This window comes from Haliotis rubra, unplaced genomic scaffold (assembly GCF_003918875.1).
Source record: "Haliotis rubra isolate DU_JTF1 unplaced genomic scaffold, ASM391887v1 Scf80, whole genome shotgun sequence".
NCBI lineage: Eukaryota > Metazoa > Mollusca > Gastropoda > Lepetellida > Haliotidae > Haliotis > Haliotis rubra.
Genome location: NW_025767524.1, coordinates 643,440 through 669,509, shown reverse-complemented (window position 1 = coordinate 669,509; position 26,070 = coordinate 643,440). Strand labels below are relative to the sequence as shown.

The 26,070-nt window shown below is 41.0% G+C and overlaps 2 protein-coding genes across 4 annotated transcripts; one reads left to right on the top strand and one right to left on the bottom strand.

The window, feature by feature from the left end:
• The first annotated feature begins 150 nt into the window (after positions 1–150).
• On the top strand, positions 151–11,786 carry LOC124261557 (potassium channel subfamily K member 16-like). 3 transcript variants are annotated; one of them, XM_046695873.1, is made up of 7 exons: positions 151–288; positions 4,231–4,381; positions 4,920–5,081; positions 7,820–8,155; positions 9,775–9,932; positions 10,667–10,932; positions 11,668–11,786. In XM_046695873.1, exons 2-6 carry the CDS (start codon positions 4,237–4,239, stop codon positions 10,883–10,885), a joined length of 1,020 nt encoding a protein of 339 aa, XP_046551829.1. In that variant the 5' UTR covers positions 151–288; positions 4,231–4,236; the 3' UTR covers positions 10,886–10,932; positions 11,668–11,786. The 3 variants fall into 3 exon arrangements, with proteins under 3 accessions (XP_046551829.1, XP_046551830.1, XP_046551828.1); XM_046695874.1 differs by having other exon boundaries at positions 9,778–9,932; positions 10,667–11,786; XM_046695872.1 differs by having other exon boundaries at positions 10,667–11,786.
• LOC124261561 (potassium channel subfamily K member 16-like) lies at positions 11,758–25,399 on the bottom strand. Its single transcript, XM_046695883.1, has 6 exons — positions 24,478–25,399; positions 18,598–18,757; positions 15,629–15,790; positions 14,462–14,782; positions 13,235–13,383; positions 11,758–12,949 (listed from the first exon to the last, which is right to left on the bottom strand). Exons 2-6 carry the CDS (start codon positions 18,737–18,739, stop codon positions 12,818–12,820), a joined length of 906 nt encoding a protein of 301 aa, XP_046551839.1. The 5' UTR covers positions 18,740–18,757; positions 24,478–25,399; the 3' UTR covers positions 11,758–12,817.
• Positions 25,400–26,070: the final 671 nt, after the last annotated feature.

The window sequence follows — 26,070 nt, the reverse complement described above, 5'->3', positions numbered from 1 at the left end:
AGTGTTCATTGCCCGACGGACGTGAGGTGGCTCGTGTGATTTGACTGGACAGGTTGTTCGTGAAAACCAATTGACAAGGCTTTCAATTCAGCGAGGAGTATGGTGAATCTGATAAATGAAGGAGTGATATCATATTTTGGGATCCTATTTCTGTCTGGATTACATAAACAAATTACTAGCTCGACTGTCATGTGAAGACAGCTTCTTGGTTTCAAGTACAGTTATATACATTTCTACGGAAGGAGAATCGTGGGACAGCTCTGGGTTTGGTGTGTACAGTATTTAAAGGTAAATATGACTTATGCAAATCATTTAAATATGTTATGAAACTTTATGAAGCTAAATGTTAAATGACCGAAAAGATATTTGTAGAAAAGCGAGATTTATTGTTTTCCGAAAACCTTAGACGGGTTCCTCATGTATATTTTCGGATGAGTACTTGTTCATTCAAAATGTCAAATTGAGATCAGCCTCACTACAACCTCAGTAATATCCGATGCCAGTGTTTAGCGGTGGAGAGAACGGAGATCTGATTTTAATTAGATTTGACTGTGAATAAATAACAATTGTTATATTTCCCTCACTTCATGCGCTAGTTAATTAATTTCTTGCTCGCTGTAGGAGCATTCCTTAATCTTGTTAATTTCTTTTATCAAAGTTACAACATTCAAGGTGTCAGAAGAGCTTTAAAAAATATTTGGTGGACATTTAAAGATCGTCTCGAACTTTTGACACATTGACACATCAATGACAAAACTGATTCTCTATTTTGACCTGTACTACATTTTCCCCTGAACAAATGACTTACCTGTGCATGTGTTTGGGACGGATGATACCAGTAGGTGGAATATCCTTACAGAACTCCTGACGTCATCACTATTTGATGGTGAGTCATAAACACATGCTCATAATGGAATCCCCTCTGATTTTGGCAGACGTTTGTTATGGAAAGGATTTTGTGGCTTTGTTTGACCACATGTTCTTACTACAACTGTTCCTGGTGACTTTGTTTGGCTTTGTTTGACCACATGTTCTTACTACAACTGTTCCTGGTGACTTTGTGTGGCTTTGTTTGACCACATGTTCTTACTACAACTGTTCCTGGTGACTTTGTGTGGCTTTGTTTGACCACATGTTCTTACTACAACTGTTCCTGGTGACTTTGTTTGGCTTTGTTTGACCACATGTTCTTACTACAATTGTTCCTGGTGACTTTGTTTGGCTTTGTTTGACCACATGTTCTTACTACAACTGTTCCTGGTAACTTTGTGTGGCTTTGTTTGACCACATGTTCTCAAAACTGTTCCTGGTGACTATACTGGCACCACGCTATGGGACTTGGTCCGGGGCAGTTTCGAGACATGAAGGACACTATTCGTACTTTTGCTGTAGTTAACTATAATATGTATTTCTTTAACGGTAAGTGTGTACAGAGCAGGATCGAGAAGAGTATCAGTTTACGTGTGCAAATATGAAATCATTTGGAAATCAAATATTTTGCTTCACTAATAAAACATTGGCTTAGCAAGAATGTATTTAAGATCAATGACCTTCTTTGTTCTGCCTCTGTTGACATACAGCGAATGTTTATCCTCTTGGGTCAGATGGTATTTGATAACAAACATACGGAAGGATTTGAAAATGCTCCAGAGGTAATATTGATAAATTGCTTTCCAAAACATAACAAGGTATGCTATGGATTTACAACTTCTTTATTATATATTTACAACACGACGTTTCTGGGCTACGTCTTGCTCCTTCATCAGGCGAATCATAACCATAGATTTTATTAGATACTGGCAATTCTCAATCATGTCATTTTCACCATTAAAAGTGAAATTAATATCCACCTCTATTCTTAAGACAACCAATGTTTTGACGAGGCATCTTCTATCTGTGTTGCCGATTATGAATCGTCTGTCCACAAACGCCCGGAGCTCTGTGAAGCCCATCTCCAATTCGAGAGGCACTTTGGCAACGATTTCGAAACACCATCGTTCTGATGATACGGATTTGTGCGCCATTTTCCGCTCAAGCTCCACCAGGCCGACATCTGTTATCAACGTTATTTGTCTTTTGATTGTAGTCTGTTAATTACTAACTGTGAAACGTTGAGAGTTCGAGCTTATTCCAACTTCCAACATGCCAATTGCCCGTAGGCGTTGCTGACGTAACAGGCGCAGCATGTCGAAAAAGACATTAGAGTTTCAAACAATATCAGAAAAACTCTCCGTATGGTTTCTATCTCTGAAATGTACAACAACACATTGACACGTTTCGCTGTAAATTTCGAAGTTTAGCCGACATTTTTAAAAACGCTTTCACGAACCACCTTGTGAATGGAATTATCATTTTCTAAATACACAATAATATAATCATGTACAACTTTAAACAGAAATCCATTGACACCGTCTGTTTTTTATGCTACTTTGGGAAAACGCATTCCTCAATAGTTTACGGTATGTGAGGTGAGGAAACTAATGAAAATGGATGAAATGGTAACGCAAGTGCCAATCATTCTAGCTCCTGTATGGTCCACTAGGTTGTGTACCCCCCAGGGCTATGAGAATCTGATTGGAGTGCACATTGTCTGGGAAATGATTCTGACCAACCAAAGTCCGGCATGGTTATACACCCCATACATACGCATGTAATATTTTCATCAGCAATGTTTTGCAAAATAATAATGTCTCATCAGATAAACAATAACACATGAGTGTAACATTGTTCATTTATCTGGTTAAATGCATGTACAGACATAGTTTATTCTACCAACCAAGAGATATGTATGTATTACCATTTTGTTTATCACACATGTATGTAACATATATAATGTGTATCACACATGTATGTAACATGTATAATGTGTAGCATATATGTATGTAACATGTATAATGTGTATCACACATGTATGTAACATATATAATGTGTATCACACAAGTATGTAACATATATAATGTGTATCACACATGTATGTAACATATATAATGTGTATCACACAAGTATGTAACATATATAATGTGTATCACACATGTATGTAACATATATAATGTGTATCACACATGTATGTAACATGTATAATGTGTATCACACATGTATGTAACATATATAATGTGTAGCACACATGTATGTAACATGTATAATGTTTATCACACATGTATGTAACATGTATAATGTGTATCACACATGTATGTAACATATATAATGTGTATCACACATGTATGTAACATATATAATGTGTATCACACATGTATGTAACATATATAATGTGTATCACACATGTATGTAACATATATAATGTGTATCACACATGTATGTAACATATATAATGTTTATCACACATGTATGTAACATGTATAATGTGTATCACACATGTATGTAACATGTATAATGTGTATCACACATGTATGTAACATGTATAATGTGTATCACACATGTATGTAACATATATAATGTGTATCACACATGTATGTAACATATATAATGTGTATCACACATGTATGTAACATGTATAATGTGTATCACACATGTATGTAACATGTATAATGTGTATCACACATGTATGTAACATATATAATGTGTATCACACACGTATGTAACATGTATAATGTGTATCACACACGTATGTAACATGTATAATGTGTATCACACATGTATGTAACATATATAATGTGTATCACACATGTATGTAACATATATAATGTGTATCACACATGTATGTAACATATATAATGTGTATCACACATGTATGTAACATATATAATGTGTATCACACATGTATGTAACATGTATAATGTGTATCACACACGTATGTAACATATATAATGTGTATCACACATGTATGTAACATATATAATGTGTATCACACATGTATGTAACATATATAATGTGTATCACACATGTATGTAACATATATAATGTGTATCACACATGTATGTAACATATATAATGTGTATCACACATGTATGCAACATATATAATGTGTATCACACATGTATGTAACATATATAATGTGTATCACACATGTATGCAACATATATAATGTGTATCACACATGTATGTAACATATATAATGTGTATCACACATGTATGTAACATATATAAGCTGTACATAATGATGGGAACATGTACCTCTAATGCCGCAGAACGCACCCGGAGTGTTAATACAGTTCAGTTCAGTTATACAGCACATACAGAAGCATCTGATGTTATTTTCTTCTGGTCATGAAGGAGGCGATGGAGAGCAATGGCCGTCTGGGCTTGCACATCTTTGTGACCGCGTCCTACCTGTTCATCGGGATGTTCATATTCCGTAGCCTCGAACTGGACAACGAGAAGGTAATGAGAGAACAGATGATTCAAGAGATCCAGGCATTTTTAGGTGAGAGGCAGGGGTAGTAATTTAATGATGATGATGATGATGATGATGCTTTTTATTATTGCAGTTAGTCGACAAATGTAGGTCATCCCAAGATCCAAACTTGATCTCTCTCACTCTCTCTCTCTTGGTATAGTGCTAAAAGGTGCTTGGTCTTATATCTACTTACTCACCCACTCACACCCGGGTTAGAAGTGATGTTCAGTAACGTATGCTTGTCGTAAGAGGCGACTAACGGGATCGGGTGGTCAGGCTCGCTGACTTGGTTGACACATGTCATCGGTTCCCAATTGCGCAGATCGATGCTCATGCTGTTGATCACTGGATTGTCTGGTCCAGATTCGATTATTTACAGACCGCCGCCATATAGCTGGAATATTGCTGAGTGTAGCGTAAACGTGGTGAACGTCTGAGATATGCCTGACTTCGGGTTTCCCTCCCATATCAAAATGACACACCCTGATATAACTCGAATACTTTTACTCACTCACTCATCCCTATAAGTATACCATGTTGTAAAGTGTTTGTGGCTTTACCGCAGCCAACTCCACGTGTGTGACGATGTCGGAGCTGAGGTACTTGGTTGGAGTTGTGGAGGGCGACGTGAGGATGGCCAGGGCGGTTGTTGAGAACAGGTCCATATCAGACAAATGGGATTACTCTGGTGCGATGTCATTCGTTGCCACAGTCGTCACTACTATAGGTGAGTGTCATACGTCGTCACTACTACAGGTGTTATACGCCATCACCACCGTAGGTGAGTGTCATACGTCGTCACTACTACAGGCAAGTGTTATATGTCGTCACCACTACAGGTAAGTGTTACACGTCGTCACTACTACAGGCAGCTGTTAAACGTCGTCACTACTACAGGTAAGTGGTATACGTCGTCACTTCTACAGGCAAGTGTTATACATCGTCACTACTACAGGCAAGTGTTATACGTCGTCACTACTACAGGCAAGTGTTATACGTCGTCACTACTACAGGCAAGTGTTATACGTCGTCACTACTACAGGCAAGTGTTATACGTCGTCACTACTACAGGCAAGTGTTATACGTCGTCACTACTACAGGCAAGTGTTATACGTCGTCACTACTACAGGTAAGTGTTATACGTCGTCGCCACCACAGGTAAGTGTTATACGTCGTCACTACTACAGGTAAGTGTTATACGTCGTCACTACTGCAGACAAGTGTTATATGTCGTCACTACTACAGGCAAGTGTTATACGTAATCACTACTACAGGTAAGTGTTATACGTAATCACTACTACAGGCAAGTGTTATACGTAATCACTACTACAGGCAAGTGTTATACGTAATCACTACTACAGGTAAGTGTTATACGTAATCACTACTACAGGTAAGTGTTATACGTCGTCACCACTACAGGTAAGTGTTATACGTCATCACCACTACAGGTAAGCGTTATGCGTCATCACTACTACAGGCAAGTGTCATACGTCGTCACTACTATAGGTGTTATATGTCGTCACTACTACCTGTAAGTGTTATACGTCGTCACTACTACAGGTAAGTGTTATATGTCGTCACTACTATAGGTGTTATATGTCGTCACAACTGTAGGCAAGTGTCATACGTCGTCACTACTATAGGTGTTATATGTCGTCACCACTATAGGCAAGTGTCATACGTCGTCACGACTATAGGTGTTATATGTCGTCACCACTATAGGCAAGTGTCATACATCGTCACTACTATAGGAGTTATATGTCGTCACCACTATAGCCAAGTGTCATACGTCTTCACGACTATAGGTGTTATATATCGTCACTACTATAGGTGTTATATGTCGTCACCACTATAGGCAAGTGTCATACATCGTCACTACTATAGGTGTTATATGTCGTCACCACTACAGGCAAGTGTCATACATCGTCACTACTACAGGCAAGTGTTATACGTCGTCACCACTATAGGTAAGTGTTATACGTCATCACTGCTTCAGGTAGGTGTTATAAGTCGTCACCACTATAGGTGATTGTCATACGTCGTCACTACTACAGGTAAGTGTTATATGTCGTCACTACTACAGGTAAGTGTTATATGTCGTCACTACTACAGGTAAGTGTTATATACTATCACAATTACAGGTAACTACAAGTAACTTGATGCCCAAAAGAAACTTTACCTGTTTAAAGGTGAAATTGAAATTGCAAAGGTTTAACAACAAAAGTTTAAATTAAATCACTGCAGAACATCATCAAACATAACAGTGCTCTATGCAGAAAGTGATGCACGTCCACGGCACGTACTGTAGAAAATACGAAAAAGTGAAAATCACGTGTGTCTTGGGCAACCGTAACTACACGTGCAATCAGGGTAGAGAAATGATACGGACGGCACATGAGATATACACACTGATACTAAAACCAACACCAACGACGTCATGCAGCAATGTGGCGGTGGGTTAGGACGTGCACGTCAGGCATGCAGGTTCCATGTGCGTAGCCGATTACGAATTTTCTGTCCACTCACTCTTAACACCTACAGCCCATCTCTAATTTGAGAAGCACTTTGACCACGATTTCGTAACACAATCGTTTTGGTAAGGGCGTCCGTACTTAATTCTGTGTTTCTCATCGCCTGAATGTTCCAAGATTGGGGCGGGCGAAAAAATAGGCAAGAAAAAAAATACTATGCAATATTCAAATATGAATGTATACTCACCTTTTGCATTGAGAATCATGGTAAAGACAATACAGTTTGCCCCTAAGTTCCCTTCCAGTGTGGGGGCGGTGGGGTAGCCTAGTGGTTCAAGCGTTCGCTCGTCAAGCCGAAGGCCCGGGTTCGATTCCCCACATGGGTACAATGTGTGAAGCCCTTTTCTGGTGTCCCCCGCCGTGATATTGCTGGAATATTGCTAAAAGCGGCGTAAAACCATACTCACTCACTCCCTTCAAGTGTGTATGTTCACTGGTAGGGAACTTGGCTACAGTAAGAGTGGAGTTTTTATGATTTTTGCGACAGAAACTTTATGATTTCTGACAGAGTTTTTGTGATTTGTCACAGAGTCTTTGCAATGATATGTGTTATAATAAGATAAAATGGTAATTATAGCTTTAGTTTGTGGTATTAAAGACTATTTTCCTTAGCAACACATAATATCATCTTGCAACTTTATATTTTACTTAAATAAATATAACAATAGCATAGATATACATGTCATCGGTTCCCAATTGCGCAGATCGATGCTGATGTTGTTGATCACTGGATTGTCTGGTCCATACTCGATTATTTACTGACCGCCGCCATATAGCTGGAATATTGCTGACTGCGGCGTTAAACTAAACTCACTCACTTAATATCGGTTGTTGTATGACTGTCTCCTTGAATGTTGATTTCTTTGAGGTTCTGATACGTTTATAAAGGTTTTTGGTCTTCTGTTTCAGAAAATATACAATGACTACATTGCAGGTTATGGTCACCTCGCCCCCGTTACGACGCCCGGTCGTGTGGTCACCGTTATCTACGCCTTGATCGGTATCCCCCTTACCCTCATCATGTTGAAGGACATCGGCGACAAGCTGAACAACTGGATAACCCGTTTGTACCGGGTACAGTATTGTCAGAGGGCCTGGATTAACAGGACCATCAACGTATCCATCGTTGTCTTCGTGGGCGTTAACGTCACCATACTTCTACCGTCAGCGTTATTTATTCACGTCGAGGGGTGGACGATGGTGGACGCTGTCTACTACTGCTTCATCACACTCAGCACGATTGGCTTTGGGGATTTTCTGCTTAGGGGGGGTGAGTTCTTTATACACAGCTGGTATGTTGTTTAACTTCAGGCATATGGCTGGTCACGTGGTTTACAGAATTTTGATAAGGGGTTCGAATCCCGGTTACCTCCAATTATGTTAGGAGAATTTCTAGCACCGTTATCTCACTCGCTGGTGCTTGTTGTAAGAGGCAGCTAACGGGATCGGGTGGACAGGTTTGCACACGTGGTTGATGCATGTCATCGAATCCAATTGTGCAGTTGGATGCGCATGATGTCAGTCACTGGATTTTCTGATTCAGACTCGATTATTTACAGACCACCATGATGTAGCTTGAATTTTGATGATGTCGGCGTTAAACACAAACACTCGTTGGTCAAACTAACCCCGCTTACCTGTGATACTTTTCAGTTATATGTCAATGGAACAATACTCACTCAGTCACTAAATAATTGCGTCCCTTACCAAAGATTCTTGTACCACATTATACGATCGTGCTCCTTTGTCTTCCCGTGGCCAAGAGTTTGAGAAATTTGTTAAATTCTAGACAATGGCCTATGTTACGTAAGTCTACACAAATCAGTCTGACTGTATATGATGTACCTGCAATAGTGAAGACAGCGAGGCGCTACTTCCGGTACTAAGCTGGTTCCCAGCTCCCTTTTAGCTCGCCAACTTGCGATATGCGAGAAGGGGCCCAGCTTACTTCCGGTACCAGATTTCCTGTGACCAGCGTATGTTCAAGAACCAGTTCTGGTTGAATTGCGCGACCGCCAAATATGACTATATGCTTACTGTCACAGCTGTTGACATTCGTAATAGTTGGCTAATTTGAGGATGGTCAGATCGGAAAATTGTTATTCTTGCAAGGATTATCGGTTCCTTACTGTCAACTGACAACCATGGGACCATTCGAAAAGGTATCAAATGTTGTTCATCACCGGAAGTACTAAGGTCTCGCGAAGTGCATTCGTCACCACTCGCCCCTTTCCGTAACCTGCAAGAAGGCTTGTCCCGGAATAACACGAGTTGGTCACGAATGCGCGAAGTGCCGTGACCTATAGCTACGTACGGGCCCTATTACCAGTGACCGTGATGATACGGATCCTTTTAACACACCTGTGAGGACAGTTGCAATTAACTTTACATCAGGCACACAACCAAAGTGTGGTACGTGAAATTCAATATATATGGTACTCTTAAAGTTCAGCGTAATCAAATTTAACGGTCCCTATTTCCAGGCAGTGTATTAATATTGTATAGATAGTCTGGAAACAGTTAATATGTCCACACATATGAGTAAAATCATGTTTTCAATAAACAACTGCAGTGACGAATCCAATATCATCATCTGGAAAAAGAGATTGCCCATTAAAATATATTTCCGTTTACGACATACATTTAAAAAAAAATGCTATGCTGAACTAATATTCGGATATAGAACATTTGCTTTGTTTCTTTTTGTCTACAAAACCTTTTGATTTATATCAAGTAAATTGTCCCTTGATATAAAACGTATTATGTCTATTTAATCGGCACTCACATGGATTATGTACAGATCGACGGCTGGAATATTGCTGAGTGAGTCAGATTGTGTGATGACGCCCAGAGCAGTCAGATAATTTCGGTGTACCCGCTTTCTTTCAGCAGATCTGTTGACATGGAACAGAAGTCTGTACACATTCTTTATTTACATCTGGGTCTTCATCGGACTGGCTTATATATCTCTCATCATCAGCTGTATCTCAAACACCATCGTGGAGAAGGCCCGATCTGTGGAGAGACACACACTGACCAAGGTAGAGGTGAGTATATATGTGTGTTTCATCATCAGCTGTATCGCAAACACCATCGTGGAGAAGGTCCGATCTGTGGAGAGACACACATTGACCAAGGTAGAGGTGAGTATATATGTGTGTTTCATCATCAGCTGTATCGCAAACACCATCGTGGAGAAGGCCCGATCTGTGGAGAGACACACACTGACCAAGGTAGAGGTGAGTATATATGTGTGTTTCATCATCAGCTGTACCTCAAACACCATCGTGGAGAAGGCCCGATCTGTGGAGAGACACACACTGACCAAGGTAGAGGTGAGTATATTATGTGTTTCATCATCAGCTGTATCTCAAACACCATCGTGGAGAAGGCCCGATCTGTGGAGAGACACACACTGACCAAGATAGAGGTGAGTATATGTGTGTGTCTCATCATCAGCTGTGTCTCAAACACCATCATTGAGAAGGCCCGATCTGTGGAGAGACACACACTGACCAAGGTAGAGGTGAGTATATGTGTCTCTCATCATCAGCTGTATCTCAATCACCATCGTGGAGAAAGCCCGATCTGTGGAGAGACACACATTCACTGAAGTGGAGGTGAGTATATGCATGTAAACAGGCTTGTTTGAAGTAGTTTTGACATTCATACGCCAATATAAAATCCTTCATCTAACTTGTCTCGGAATGGCGTCAGGCTGTAAAGGAGAACTTGACGAAGCGTAGATAAAATCCTTTATATCCTTTCCCGACTGTTTCAGGCAGAGCTGAGACGACTGCGCCACGAAATGATGAAGTATCAGCGCCGGTCCCAGGACATCACAACCAACATGGGCGAAGCCAGGTCACCAAGTACACCGTTGGACGTCAAACTAATGCACTATACACATGTCGGACAAGACAACAACGCCTTTGTGTGTTCTGTAAACTCTGAAACATTTCATGTCAAAATCCAGAAAAATACTGACGATGTGAATTAACGTTTATTCGTGGACACTGACGAGAGCAAGAGGGTGTAGATGTGGAGGTACATTGTTTGTGAATAGCTCGGTGTTGTTGGGAGATGACACATATAGGACTGCATGCTTCTGTGATTCCGAGTGATTCCCGGAATATGTTTCTTAGCGTTCTTTTCATCTCCGAAAAGTTGTGACAGTACGTGGTTTTCAATCTGGATGTGTTTCATACAGGTATTTAAACAACAATTGGTGTGTTCAGACACAAAACGTAGATTGTGACAAGCCAAAAACGTTCCAACCTACAGGTACCTTGTATTGGCAAGTCCACACTGGCAATTGACTCCTACCATTAATGCAACCACTGAACTCTTTCCTTTTTTCGTAGCTTTATGCAAGTAAACCAAACCTGAGCTACCTATCCCATCTGCAGGCATTCAGTCTTCAGTCTTCAGTTCGTGTTCTACGCTACTTGTACAGCTATGCCAGTGGAATTTCCGGACTACCTCAGCATTATCTGCAAGGACTCAATATGTTCACGCCACGTTCGGATAATTGGTTGACAGCGTGTCATCGTGCCCCGAAGGTTGAGCGTGGTTCACAATGTTAATCACCACTTTGTCTGGTCGAAATTCGGCTTATTTGCGGTAGGGTAGCCTAGTGATTAAAGTGTTCTCTCGTCACACCGAAGACCAGGTTCGATTCTCGACATGAGTATAATGTGTGAAGCCGTGATATTGCTAGAATATTGCTAAAAGCGGCGTAAACTTGATCTCAATCTCACACTCAGATTCGATTTCCTCCAGCTAGCCACCGAAACAGCTGCAATATGGTTCAGCGCAGCACTACAAACAATGCCCACAGCCTTCAGCTGATGAAGTTTGGATAATATCATGCCGTTGTGGAATAATAAAAATTCATTTTATTTGTTTGTTTTGATTCAGATGACACGGAGAGCACTTCGCTATGGACATAGGTACATGGAAAACAATACGTCCCTATCACATCATTTTTACTGTCGTGGCAATACACTCAGCTACAGAAGATGAAAACAGAAAATTAGCGCAGTGTCCAGAACGGCCGTTAAAAAGACCGATAATAGGAAATATCGTCGATGGGAAGAATGTTTAATCATTACCGATATGAATATTGTATGCGTTCGGGCGGACCCTTCAATAGGTACCTAACCGTTTTGCCGTTCCATGTTGTCCTAGGCGATTTAAGCCTGGACTTGCCTGGTACGTCGAGGGTCGCCTGGTCGGACGAGTGAGGAGTCGGACGACCGTGACTGCTAAATGTGGACACATCACATACATGCACTGGCTCACCAGGTTCTATACCCACATACGGTTACTTTGTTTAAGTCCTCCTCTCTTACTACAACCTCAACACATGACAGGATAGGATCGTCCCAAACTGGGTGAAACTGAGTGGCAGTGATACGCCTCGGTCGATTGGAAAGTCCGCACCACTCTTATAGTGTGTCTTTTAAATGGTTCGAGGGTGACCTGATCCTGAAAACCTGTCCAATACAACACATGTAAACAATGTCATTTACGTCTTTTAAGGACCTTGTTTCGCTATAGCCGTAACAGACCCATGTGAAAAACCGTTGAGTGAGTGAGTGAGTCAGCGTCGTTCTGGTATGATTCCAGCAACGTCACGGCGGGGAAGACCATAGACCACAATTTACTCTCGTTGGTCTATGAAGTGCATACTGTCAATTGTGTGCTGGTCCTAGATTCGCCATGGTAATGGTTTGTTGACACTGCAGTCGTGTTGATGTGTGTCTTCACATGTTAGGGGGACCAACATCTTTTGTACGAAATAGCGCCACCATATGTACATACAGTATGATCTGACCCCAAAAGGGTCAAATATTAAGTTTGTAAGATTCTCGAGGTCATCATCCTTTTATGAAACTGTTTATCAGATTGATATTCCGGTGTCTTCTTACTACAAACTGGTGCTGATCATAGATATTTCCTTGGCCTCTTTCATGTCCTTGACCTCATTCTTGACCTTCACCTCTTTCGTGCCCTTCTCAGTGGTTGTACAACATTCGCCATCTTCGTCAGTAGACGACGTCTGTAAGTCATATTTCGATCGTAATTACAAACACAAATTACCATACCCCAACACAACATAAACAGGATAATAGCCTGAATGGAGACAAGGTCATTTTTCAGCTACAAAACCAGATATGTTTTAAGTTTTACCATGAGCCTGAATATTTCTTGCCGCATTATATTTTGGTGTGCAAAGCAAATTCTCTTTTCAACTCTTTTTGTCGATCTTTTTCCTCTGAGAGAGTTATTTTACGATGTAGCTCCAGGCTCCTCCCCGCAGAATATCAAATAATTGGTCCCTTACCGATCGTTTTTTATGTTCGATGGTGTTGTTGACCTGAACGACTGTGTCTGTCATCTTGCTGAGTAGCATTGCAAGCCATGCGTAACCCATTAGAATCCACACCACCATCAGGACCCGATATACCTCCCGATATTCCTTGGCCTGTTGACCTGCAATAATATAAGATGGCGTTACTGGAAGATCCACCACCAGCACCCGGTGGCCTGTTGACCTGCAATAATGTAAGAAGGCCTTACAGGAAGATCCAATACCAGGACCCGACAGATCCTCCTTTGTTGACCTGAAAAACATGCACAAGTACCAAAGATGAGGCTAGGCACTTTACAAAGTGCCAAATTATGATGTGTAAGAGAGAGTGAGTGAGTTTATTTTTACGCCGCTTTAGCAATATTCCAGCAATATCACGGCGGGGGACACCAGAAATGGGCTTCACACATTGTACCCATGTGGGGAATTGAACCCGGGTCTTATGCGTGACGAGCGAACGCTTTAACCAGTAGGTTGTGTAACCCCCTGATATGTAAGACAGCTTACAGACAGACGTGTGAATGGTGTAGAAAGGGTGTGTGGGGGGTGATATTTCCTGGTTATCAATGTTTCACCATTCTCTAATGCAGCTCTGTAGTTAGCTCTGTATTATATACCCTCTTATCTTGCATTAATCTGTTACTTTATAAAACACATCATAGCGTAGCGGTAGTAATTCAATACGGAATCTGGGGTGCAATACGGAATTTGACCACGTCATCCGTATTGCACCCCTATATCACTATCCTAAGTTTACTAGGGTATATAATAAAACGAAATATCTTTGTTGCATGTATCGGTTATATTTGATATATTTTTCAAATTACCTATCGTGGTATAAGTATATGTGTGTAGATTAACTACGAGTAGAATATTTCCAATTCCCGAAGAATAATATCTGCATATGAAATTATTATAATATTTCTACATTCAATACGATTTGAAAAATATTCATAATATATTAGGAAATGGAAATATTATAAATTGGAAAATCGAATATGAATATATCAACGATGTAAGCGATATAATTTGACAGACTTTACACATTATGTTAAATGAATATGTCACTTAATCAAACACAGAGTATGGTCACGAACCGGGTGTCTGCCGTGTGTATAACGGAGAATTGAGTTTAAAGTCTACATATTCGATAAACACATCAATAAGATGAAAAATGTATTTGTGTAGGAGACCACTCACCCGGCACGAAGTCTCCCAAACCAACTGTTGTCATGGTGATGACACAATAATACAGTGACTCTCCGTATGTCCATTTTTCAGCCGCCGAAAATACCGTTGCTGGTATGAATAACCACATTAGAAGTCCAACTAGCACGCATATGCCATTCTTGCAGATTTGAAGTTTTGAAAAGCACAGTTTCTCCAAGATTATCCGTAAGGGAAATTGCAGCTTGACGCCCACGTTGATGATGAAAGCTCCACACAAGGGTATTCCAACTAGAGCGTAGAACACACAGAAGGCCTGCCCCCCGGGGGTCACCGGGGACATGTTGCCGTACCCTAGAGGGGGGAGATTTCACACAGATCAGGAAAGACGTTAACCTGTCTTAACACGGCCACATTAAAAACGGGAATTGAAATATACACAAATATCAGCAGATTTTGGAAAATCAGTTACGGAAATAGGCTTGTATTAAAAGATTATTGAAAATCAGAAACTGAAATAAGTTACGGAAATAAACTTAATATGTTAACAGATCATGGATAGTCAGTATCGGAAATAAGCTTATGTCAACAGATAATGGAAAGTCAGTTACAGAAATAGGCTTTGTTATCAGATTATGAAAATGGTTTAGTCATATTTATTTAATTCCACAGGGGAAACATGATAGAATACAAACTGTATCAGCCTCCTATTCCAGTTCATGTATGAGCGGGGGCGGTGGGGTAGCCTAGTGGTTAAAGCGTTGGCTCGTCACGCCGAAGACCCGGGTTCGAATCCCCACATGGGTACAATGAGTGAAGCCCATTTCTGGTGTCCCCCGCCGTAATATTGCTGGAATAATGCTAAAAGCGGCGTAAAACCAAACTCAGTAAGTCATGTATGAGCGACCCCATTCCTTTTCTGTGGATTTTGGTTTAGGAGCCATGTTGGAAATTCCTATGAATTCAAAGTCTTGTTGACCGAGAGACTCCGATAGACCTCTTCACTGCGTTATTTATGGTCACCGAGAAGGACACATCGTTCTTACGACCGCAAGAAAAAGTTAAGCGAGAACACAGGACGAGAAAGCGATAACACTGAACGGGCAAGGGATTCTGGCTCTATCGCTTTCTCGTCTCGTGAAGGCGATGTTCCCTCACACCTACCACAGTCGTTACAAGTACTGAGATTAATCTACTAACCAATGGTGGTGACGATGGTAAGCGAGAACAAGAGGGAGCTGAAGAAGTCCCAGTTGTCCTTAGAGGTAGTGTTGGTGGTGACGAGGACGCCTTGGTCATAGGCTGCCATCATGTTCAGGATGAACAGATCCAACTCAGCAGGAGACAGGCAGCTGTAGTTAGCTGGAAAGAGAACGAAGCATGTGTAAGAAGTACGAACGGGTTAGATTTGGAACCCAGCATACTATGCTTGTCTTAAAGGACGAATAGATTGATCGGGTGGTCTCACTTGGCGTGCCTGATTTCATTCTGAAGGGGTGTTTTGATCATGAGAGGAGAGTGATTTTTTATCCAAGAGTAGTTACACTCTAAAGTGGATCAGTCACTGGAGCAAGTCACTTTGCATGACCATAGCTTGTAACTAGGAGAAACTCACTGTTGAGTAAAATATGATTTAGGGGGTTTAATCCTATTCCTGTGAAGATCCGGTTTAGAATTGACCTTCAATAACCCATGCTTGTCGTATGAGGCGACTAACAGGATCGGGTGGTCAGGCTCGCTGACTTGGTTGACACATTTCATCGTATATCAAATGCGTACATCGATGCTCATGATGTTGATCACTGGATTGTTGGTCCAGACTCGATTATTTACAAATCGTCGCCATGTAGCAGGAATGTTGCTCAGTGAGGCGTTAAACAACAAACAAACAGTTAATCCTACCAGTACCACACAGGAAACAGGTTAAGGGTACATCAGGTAACGGATACATCAGGAAGCAGGTAACACATACACCTTGTAACAGATAGACCAGGTAACAGGTAACAGATACATAGGTAACAGTTAATGGATTCACCAGGTAACAGATACATCAGGTAACAACAACAAAAACAGTTAATCTTACCAGTAACAGGTACATCAGGTAATGGGTGACAGAAATATCAGGTAATAGATACACCGTGTAACAGATAGACCAGGTAACAGGCAACAGATACATAAGGAAGCAGGTAACAGATACACCAGGTAACGGATATACACCAGGTAACAGGCAAGAGATACACCAGGTAACAGGTAAAGGGTACATCAGGCAATGGATAGCATATATACAGGTAACAGATGCATGAGATAACGGATAACAGATGCATCAGGTAACAGATAACAGATACTCCAGGTAACAAGTAACAGATACAAGTAGCAGGTATATCGGATAACAGGTAAAGGGTACATCAGGTAACAGGTAAAGATACACCTGATAACAGATAAAATATACGTCAAGTAACAGGTAACAAATATCATCAGGTAACAGGTAACATATATACAGGTAACATACATCACACCTATTCTCACGAAATGTGCACCATTTGTAATTTTACGTGTCTCCGCATCCAAAAGAACTTTTATACTGATTTCACTTATTCGTTTCATGTTTATATTAGGAGAAAAGCTTGGTAGGTTTCCGTGACATAGAAATTGTTAATAATATGTTATACATATGTGTGACTCAGGGTAATGAAAAAAGACCATATAATTATTATAAAAATTATATGCATTCATTAGATAGTATTCCTTATTTACAGTTTTATGTTGGGACAATACAATATCAATCTCACAGCCACTAAATTTCAGCCGATTTCTCACCATGATGCTTCACAGGTTTAAAGTTGTAGAGATTCTTTAAGGATGTAATCTACGTGACGACCATAAGATACAAACTGTACATCCAGTGTCACCAAAAGGGTTTTAAAATGAACGGACCTATTCAGTAGTAATAACTAAGTGAAGGAGATGCTGTTCCTTACCACTTTAAACGTTTGGTGGGGGCTAAAAGATGTCTGTGTAATCTACGTTATGTAATCTACGTGACCTCGTTTCCAAAGGAGCATCGTCTTTTTCTCGGATTGCACACAATAGTTACGTACCTTTGGCACTGACCGTCCACTGGTTCCAGAAGTAGGATTGACGCAGTCATCCAAGCGCCAAAAGCACATGGCATGACGGACATTTTGTTCAGTGGTGTGATTGAAAGGTGCGCGAAAGTCCAGTTACCTGAGTAGAACTGATCACACACCATCAGGGCTACTCAGGTAAGACAACTATGGATCTAAAGTTATAGCATGAACTCTTCTGAACATTAAACGATTATTTACTTTTAATTGGCTTTTCATTGCTAACATTCTATATCAAACTAAACAGGTAACGTGATTACAGTTTGGATGAATTTTCACTGTGCTTATGTACTATCTGTACTTTAAATAACGATTGAAACGAAGAAACAGTTGATCTCTTTTGTATCTTTTAATGTAACTCTGTGTAATAGAAATAGCAACATTTCACCAGTATTTTTTCAAACTTTCTATATAGATATGGTAGTGTTACGCTAACGTAGATTACAAAATGTATTCAAGTTGTAAAATGGCCAAGTTTTGTTGTTTATCACAATATAATCAGATAAAACTTATGTGTAAAAACCTGTATAGTAAGTTTGATGATAAATTTATGCAAATTAGTTTACCCCATCATGGGTACCCAATCATGATTGGCGATCTTCGTGTTCTCCTTGACATCTGACTTTTGATAGTTTGAACTTTGTGAACAATAAATGATGGTCTAACAATAAAATGACTTATCATTTTAAAAAAAGAACTTTAAAATTTTATCATTTACAGTTATCAGTTGGTGCACATTTCGTGAGAATAGGTGATCAGATAACGGATAATAGGTAGGCAGGTAACAGATACATCGGATAACAGGTAACAGTTACATCAGGTAACGGATACATCAAGGGACAGGTAACAGATACATCGGATAACAGGTAACAGTTACATCGGGTAACGGATACATCAAGGGACAGGTAACAGATACATCGGATAACAGGTAACAGTTACATCAGGTAACGGATACATCAAGGGACAGGTAACAGATACATCGGATAACAGGTAACAGTTACATCAAGTAACGGATACATCAAGGGACAGGTAACAGATACTCACACATAAATTCTTTGATGGAGCCGAGCTGGTTGTCCCTGACCTCGGCCTCTTTAGGGTGTTCGATGTAGTGGAACACAAGCGCCCCGAGACACAGGTACACGACCAGGATGATCCCCAGCACACTCACGTACCGGCACAGCATGTTGAAGTGGAGGATGACCTGAAACAGACCCAGTCAGCATTATCAATGTCTCTCAACAACATCGTATACTACTCGACATATGTTAAGGACAACACGAGTGCACCACACCACGACCAGGATGGCCACGTACAGTACAACATGCTGTGGAGGATAACTTTCAACAGACTCGATCAGCATTATCATTGTCCCACGATCATATGCTACTACAAACAATTAAGCTCCTCCATATTCTCTTATACTGCCGTAATTGATCAGTCGCGCCATGACGGTGAATGCCATCCCAGGTTTACTGCAGGAATTTGAGTAGTATCCGTAGTAACGTGATGTGTAGTGTTACATAACTACTATCTCCAGCATCAGCTGGGTTTGGATGGAGGCTGCATCTATAACCTGTGTGCACATTATGCACATTTAACTCAGGGCTCACGAGGATAACATCAAAGAAGTATTACCCTCACTTAAACGTGCAGACTTGTCAGCAACACAAAAACATCTAAATGAGGATCTCATTTCGTCGGGTTTTTTAAGTAGCGTTTATAGTAAACATTCAATTATTCAGTTACTGAGTATGATTACAAACCTAGAAAATAATACACTGATATTTCTAAGAGAGCAAAATTCAACTCCTCGTGGATTTGTATTTATAGGTTGTACATGAATTGTCTGAATATTGAACTGGTCGATGTTATTTTGGGGAGACCAGTCACAGAATGATATATTCGTCTATTTCTAAGAACTCGATATACAGATTGTTTATGTATTCAAACCCATTCGATTTTAGCCACAGAGCAATCAGTCCAAACTGTACCCATGGTGTAGCGGATAGAGCCTCAGCCTGTCATGGTTCGATTCCCAAAACATGTTAAAATTTGGTACGTGTCTTCCCTGCCTGGCACCTGGCCTCAAGTGGATTAAACAAGGACTGGCCGGCAGACACACAGACATACACAACTAAGCACATGCCAAATTGCTAATGGATAACATCTTAATACCCAGATAGGAATTTTGGCTGCCGTTTTGATATTTGCTTACAATTCTGTTCATACATTGAATTTTATAGTTTGTGTTCGGTCTGTTGTCGGTGATGGTTATTTATTCTTGGACCGAGGGACAGTCGGGTGTTTGTGCTCCCATTTATGACATCTCAAAGTGTAGTTGATTCACAAACTTGTCCTATTAATTCAAGACTATTATGTTTAATCTTAAACAGGACATGTTGTTCCTAGAGAATGCAATTATGTTAGTAATTACGATGTCTGCAGATTTTCATCAATTTCCGGGTGCTTTTGACAATTTGATGTCTGCGAATTCTATTTAAAAATTTCCTTTACTGGATGTTACAAATGTTGAACATGAAGGAATATTAGGCGCATCGCTCCGCCATCAACCACTTAATTATATGTCAATACCTTTTTTTGTTTGCTTGTAGTATTAGCTCAGCAATATCCCAGCTATATGTCAGTAAATAATAAAAACTGGGGCAGATAATCCAGTGATTGACACCATGAGCTAACTACCACGAAATGCATAAACAAATCTGAATCACAATAGTCGCCTCTTACTACAACCAATGACTGTTGAAGACTTCTAACCCAGGACCTCCTTTCACAAAGCACTAAGGTGATCGTAAGTCACAACCTTAGTGCAATTAAAGAATGGGAGTTAAGGTTAACCTTAGTAAAGGTTGCTTCATGAAAGGAGCCCCTGATCTCCACAATTTCTCTGTACATTAACATCTCACCTTAACACTGTGATGCTCCCGCCTTTCCTGACACTCGTAAGAACCGTCCCCAAGAACACGTTGATTAATACTTCGGCTACTCATATTCCTTCTGTTTTGTACAGCATTCCTCCTACTCGCCGTGCACTCATTGTCAGATTAACCTAATTACAACATCACCTCTCGTGTGCCTAAGGAGCATATTTTACTCGGGCTTAACACGATGAATCATATGCATACCTTGGCAGGGGCGTAGATACAACTGTAAAAAAAGGCCCGGGCTTACACATGATTGTTGCTACTACGATTCGGCAAACTCTCAGTGCCATCTAAATATATAGCTTTGTAACCTATCGGGCTTACACGAAAAAATTTGCTTGCTACGCACCTGCTTGGTGGTTATATATATATAGAACTACGGAGATTATGTAACTGTTTTATGTTATCACGAAACTGGGGTAACCTGTATGTTTAGGTAATGTAGGTGTGAGAGCGTCTATTTTGTTTGCTTGGACGGATGAAAGATGAACCGGGGCCATTCAGCTTAATTTAAGGCGCCTCAACTCACTTCGGGAATTGATTCTACATTAAACTGACACACAGTCACATCACTTAAATACTGTTCAAAGAGGCGTGATACGTGAAGATCCGGGTTAGAATTGACCTTCAGTAACCCATGCTTGTCGTCAGAGGCGACTAACAGGATCGGGTGGTCAGGCTCGCTGACTCGGTGCACATGTCATCGTATCCCAATTGCGTAGATCGATGTTCATAATGTTGATCACTGGATTGTCTGGTCCTGACTCGATTATTTACAGATCGCGGCCATAAAACTGGAATATTGCTGAGTGTTGCGTAAAACTAAACTCACTCAGAGCGGTGTTCAGCCCTACTCACTCATTCCTTCTCCAACTCACGGAGCAGCGTGTCAGGTAATCACATACACTGTTTCTCTCTCTGTGCAGTCGCGTTCCTTAGCAACCTATCGTGAGTTCGAATCCCGGTAGGCCCCGATTATGTTTCAAGGTTTGCCAGCAGTAACTCCGGTACTCGTAGGTTTCACCAACACGGCAAACGTCTGAGACCTTTGCTCCTACATTAATCTGACACGCCGTCACATAACTGGAATACTCGTTCCTTCTCCAACTCACGGAGCAGCGTGTCAGGTAATCACATACACAGCGTGTCAGGTAATCACATACACAGCGTGTCAGGTAATCACATACACAGCGTGTCAGGTAATCACATACACTGTTTTTTTTCTGGCGTTACACATTAATTGATGGCGTGACTTGCTCTCCATAAGGGCTGGCACACATTTGGTGTCGCGCTTTTTTCGTTACTGAAAGGGACTTATTGGGTTTACAAAATAGATTGTGTGCTGTGCGTTTGATACACCTTTCGTCATGGCAGAACAATTACAACCCTCGACGGTAACAGCTTTTCTGTAACCTCCGGGTCTGGTAGCTTGTTTACAACTTAGATCAATACCTGGCATTCTGTAATATCGCTATCGTTGCTAACCGTGATGTTGTTTTAGAATGCAATGGGACATGTTTATCTTTACATCACCAGCTCAAAAGATGGTATATAATAGTCTCCCTTTATGTTCCCGACGGAATTGGTATCAGCACTATCATGAGCTTTCCCTTGTCTCGGAATAAAGATAACTTGATATATAGAAAGCATTCTAGCGCAACTAGGCAGCTCCGCTTGTATACTCCTGGGTGAGCTGAGCAAGATAAACGGAAGCCGATCTACATTTCGGGGAACAAACCTAATTTTGACGAAATACTTATATCTGGGTAAGTGCAGTATACTACATCATTACTCTGGTAAATGAGAAATGCCACGTTAACGCTGAATTTGCCGGAGAATCTCCTTAAACAGTAATTACTACCATATGGATTGGGTGGGTGGGTGCGTGCGTGCGTGCGTCGTGTTTTCGCCGTTTTATCGGGGTTTTTTTTTCAGGGACTGTCATGTAATAACCTCTTAGTACCGACCTTTGATATCTTAGGATGGCTTCGGATGCTGCTGCCGTGGCACGGGTTACCAACGTTGCCGTACCTCCTCATTACTGTCGACCTCCCTCCGTGGTGTTGTGGATATAGCGTGTCTGCCCAGAGAGCGGAAAGTTGGTAGTTCGATGCCCGGCGGCTTCATAACAAAATACGTTTAGTAAATTATGTTTGTTCTACAGCTGACTTGACCCTCGGTATTAAACGGATAAAACAACGAGCGGGGTTGCACGGAGACAATATAATGTGCCGGAGTTGGGTATTCATTTTAAACTTTAGAATGGGCATTGCTGTTTTTGACAGTATTTAGACGGCGTTAGTACGGGCTAGCGCACGCCGCACGCGCGCATACACACACACGCACACACACGCATGCACGCACACACATACGTGTGTTTCATGGCGTCGCTACATAGATGCAAAATTCTTGAACGCGATGTTACAGTCCATTTCACTTCATCTCCAAAAATTAACATCGGCAAACCATATGTCCCGCGCCTGATCTGTTTAGGTTGTATGGCCCATTAGGGGTCAGTTTAATCTTCCTGACGGGAAGACTACCTCGTAAGGTGTGCGCATGCTCAACAAACCACAACACCCATACCACTACGATGTAAACAATGAACCCACTCGATAGATATTTAACTGGAACAGGTGTCAACATTCATGGCGCGATCCGATTGTAACTTCAGATCACGTGAGGATGCCGATCCGATTCTGAAACGCACCGGATCCAGATTGGGGATGGTGGTTTGGTGTAATTGAACGTTCTCTCGCTTTGGTACTAAAACCAATGTAGGTTACAGTTGTGATTATCATCATATACCTATGAATAATATAGACCATTTTGCACATACAATGCTGGCTGTCGGCATATGTCCATGTTGACCACCTGGGCCGAAAATCCATATCAGCCGTATTGTCCGGCTATTATACATTCGTGACCAACTCGACTGAACAAGCCGAATAGCTTCTTGCAAACGAATGGCGAAACTTCACACGCAAACGCTCGAAACTTCAATCGACGGGGCCTAGTTTGATTTAGAGTTACGTCCCTTGATGTTGTATACGATAAAAAGGTTATGATATGACAGTTTCCCATTTGCCAGTCAATCAGCCCTCGACTACCATATCAAACCTCGGGGCCTTCGGCTCTCGGGCTGATATGGCTGGCGAAAGGAAAACTGTCATGTCATAACTTCTTATAATGTGACTATAAAACGACGGCAATGTGTCACTATTTGGTCCATTCTGAGAAGGCGTGTGACATAGATTATAATGTGACTATATAGAACGGTAATATGTCACTATTTGGTCCATTCAGAGATTGTATTCGCTCTATCTCTCGCCTTTATTCACAGTTATCACTGGATTGTCTGGTCCAGACTCGATTAAATTTAGTTACAGACCGCCGCCATATAGCTGGGATGTTGCTGAGTGCTGCGTCAAACAAACAAACAAATTATACGAAGCCTGGAGGTCATAGTTTGATCGTATATCTTGGCCGGGCATTATTGTATTCATGATCCAAATGATCAGCGTATCAACAATTATGACACAATCTCTCGCTGACATTGCTTGCTCATCGTTCTTGTTTGAACACTGTTTTTCATCAATGAATAAATTGTTCATTGTATTTGTTCCTTCAAATGTGAAATTTTCAATTGATGTGTATTTACTACTTGGCTGTATGTGTGTGACAGGTAGAAATACGGTGTATGTTGTTTGTCTTGTTCCTCGTCTTCCCGGGGCGGTGGGGTAGCCTAATGGTTAAAGCGTTCGCTTGTCACGCCAAAGACCCGGGTTCGATTCCCCGCATGGGCCCAATGTGTGAAGCCCATTTCTGGTGTCCCCCGCGTGATATATTGCTGGAATATTGTTAAAAGCAGCGTAAAATTTTCTGTGACCACCAACTGTAGTTATAGAGTGCACAACCTGATTAACAGGATGCTGAACACCACCCTCGACCCTTATAACAATAAACTTGAAGCTCTTACCTTTAAACACGGGTGATAACCACAGTCCTTGAATCAGTACATGTTGTCCTCCTGTCACAGTTGTACCTAGCGACGTGAGTTACGACGGGGAAGATCTAATATTGACACCCGAAACTGGTTTCTTGTCTTGTAGTCGCGGACGCCCATACACGTGTCCTCATTGCAAAGTCTCTTTAAAACAGACATGGAATGAGCTGACAATTTGACACTACTAACGATTGTAGGCCGCGCGTAACAATGACGATTGGAGGTCACCCGTAACACTGACGATTGTAATCCACCCGTAACATTGACGATTGGAGGTCACCGATAACACTGACGATTGTAATCCAACCGTAATGATGATTAAACTGTTAACTGATATACGACTTTAATAACAACAATATTACCGGAAGTAAGTCACAGCCACAGACATGGAGTCAGTTGGCGGAACCTCGCCAAACTGCAATAATTGTTTGCAGGTTAAGCGTGACAATGCCCCATGGCGATAGCACGTGTCAAAATATTCAACTTCATTTGTATACACGCCGGTGTTGTGTAGACCTTTGAAACAGCTGACACACGTAAGAGCAATTTCACTTCAAAACATGTTTATGAGGTCTGCTCTGCGATATTGATATCCAACAATGACTCTTAACAAAAGATGCAACGGCCTGGGTTAATTCCGCTGATCATAAGACAGTCATGGATTGGTTTGTGTCAGTGAACTGCTTGGTAAGGCGTTAGGAGCGTTGGTTGGTCTTGGTGGATGGGTAATGCTGACATCCCGAATTCCTAACACTTACATTCGTGCTTTTAAGGGTGCGAACATCTGATATTAACATAGCCGTGGTCCAGACAACTTGCTCGTCTGGTTGTTGCATTGTGTTTACAAAGGGAATACATAGCAGCCCAGTGACATTTCCGGTTCGCTCCATCCCTTCAGTCATATCACATCAACATCTGTTGCAATAGCCAAGCGTTTATAATGAACATTGATCAAATGGTATATATTATTAATGATTCGACTGAAAGCCAATTGCATATTCAAATGATGTTTTGATAAGGTCAGTCTATAAAATGTTCCAGCATATGCCATTAACGTTGTCAGGTACCTGTCTGTTCGCCATTCCAGTTCAAACTTTACAGCATATTTCCGACATCGTCTCAAAAACCATGAGGCCTATGAAACGTGGATGTTTTGCCAGATCAATTTAGAATACAGCTGCCTGGTTGTGAACTAATGATTCAGCTATTGATCTGATCATGATTGGCATCGATCAGTTTGGCGTCTGTAGTAACTTCAGGTCATTTACCGTAATATAGAGGACTTCACAACTAAAGGGCCTAATGGATGACTGAAAAGAAGCAGATAATATATCTTCCTAGCAAGGTTTTTGTTTGCAGGTACTGAAAGATAACATACTATAAAATAAACAGGTGTTTTTTAGACTCTTCATGTACTGAAATAACATAAACATGCCATTACTATAATATTCACATGTACGGAAAAGATATATTGTTTCTATGAAAATAACACAAACAGTTTTGGGGATTACATCCAGTGCAAAATACTCGTGCTTTATTTTTGAAAATACTGATGTTGGAACAGAC

Bases quoted from the DNA above. Each gene is read 5' to 3' on its own strand.
- LOC124261557 (XM_046695873.1), top strand. From the start codon at position 4,237: ATGGAGAGCAATGGCCGTCTGGGCTTGCACATCTTTGTGACCGCGTCC. The intron at 5,082-7,819 runs GTGAGTGTCATA...ACTACATTGCAG, and splicing joins CACAGTCGTCACTACTATAG to GTTATGGTCACCTCGCCCCC. The intron at 8,156-9,774 runs GTGAGTTCTTTA...GCTTTCTTTCAG, and splicing joins GGATTTTCTGCTTAGGGGGG to CAGATCTGTTGACATGGAAC.
- LOC124261561 (XM_046695883.1), bottom strand. From the start codon at position 18,739: ATGCTGTGCCGGTACGTGAGTGTGCTGGGGATCATCCTGGTCGTGTAC. The intron at 15,791-18,597 runs GTGAGTATCTGT...TTCTCTTTCCAG, and splicing joins CTCCATCAAAGAATTTATGT to CTAACTACAGCTGCCTGTCT. The intron at 12,950-13,234 runs GTAAGGGACCAA...TATGACTTACAG, and splicing joins TCGAACATAAAAAACGATCG to ACGTCGTCTACTGACGAAGA.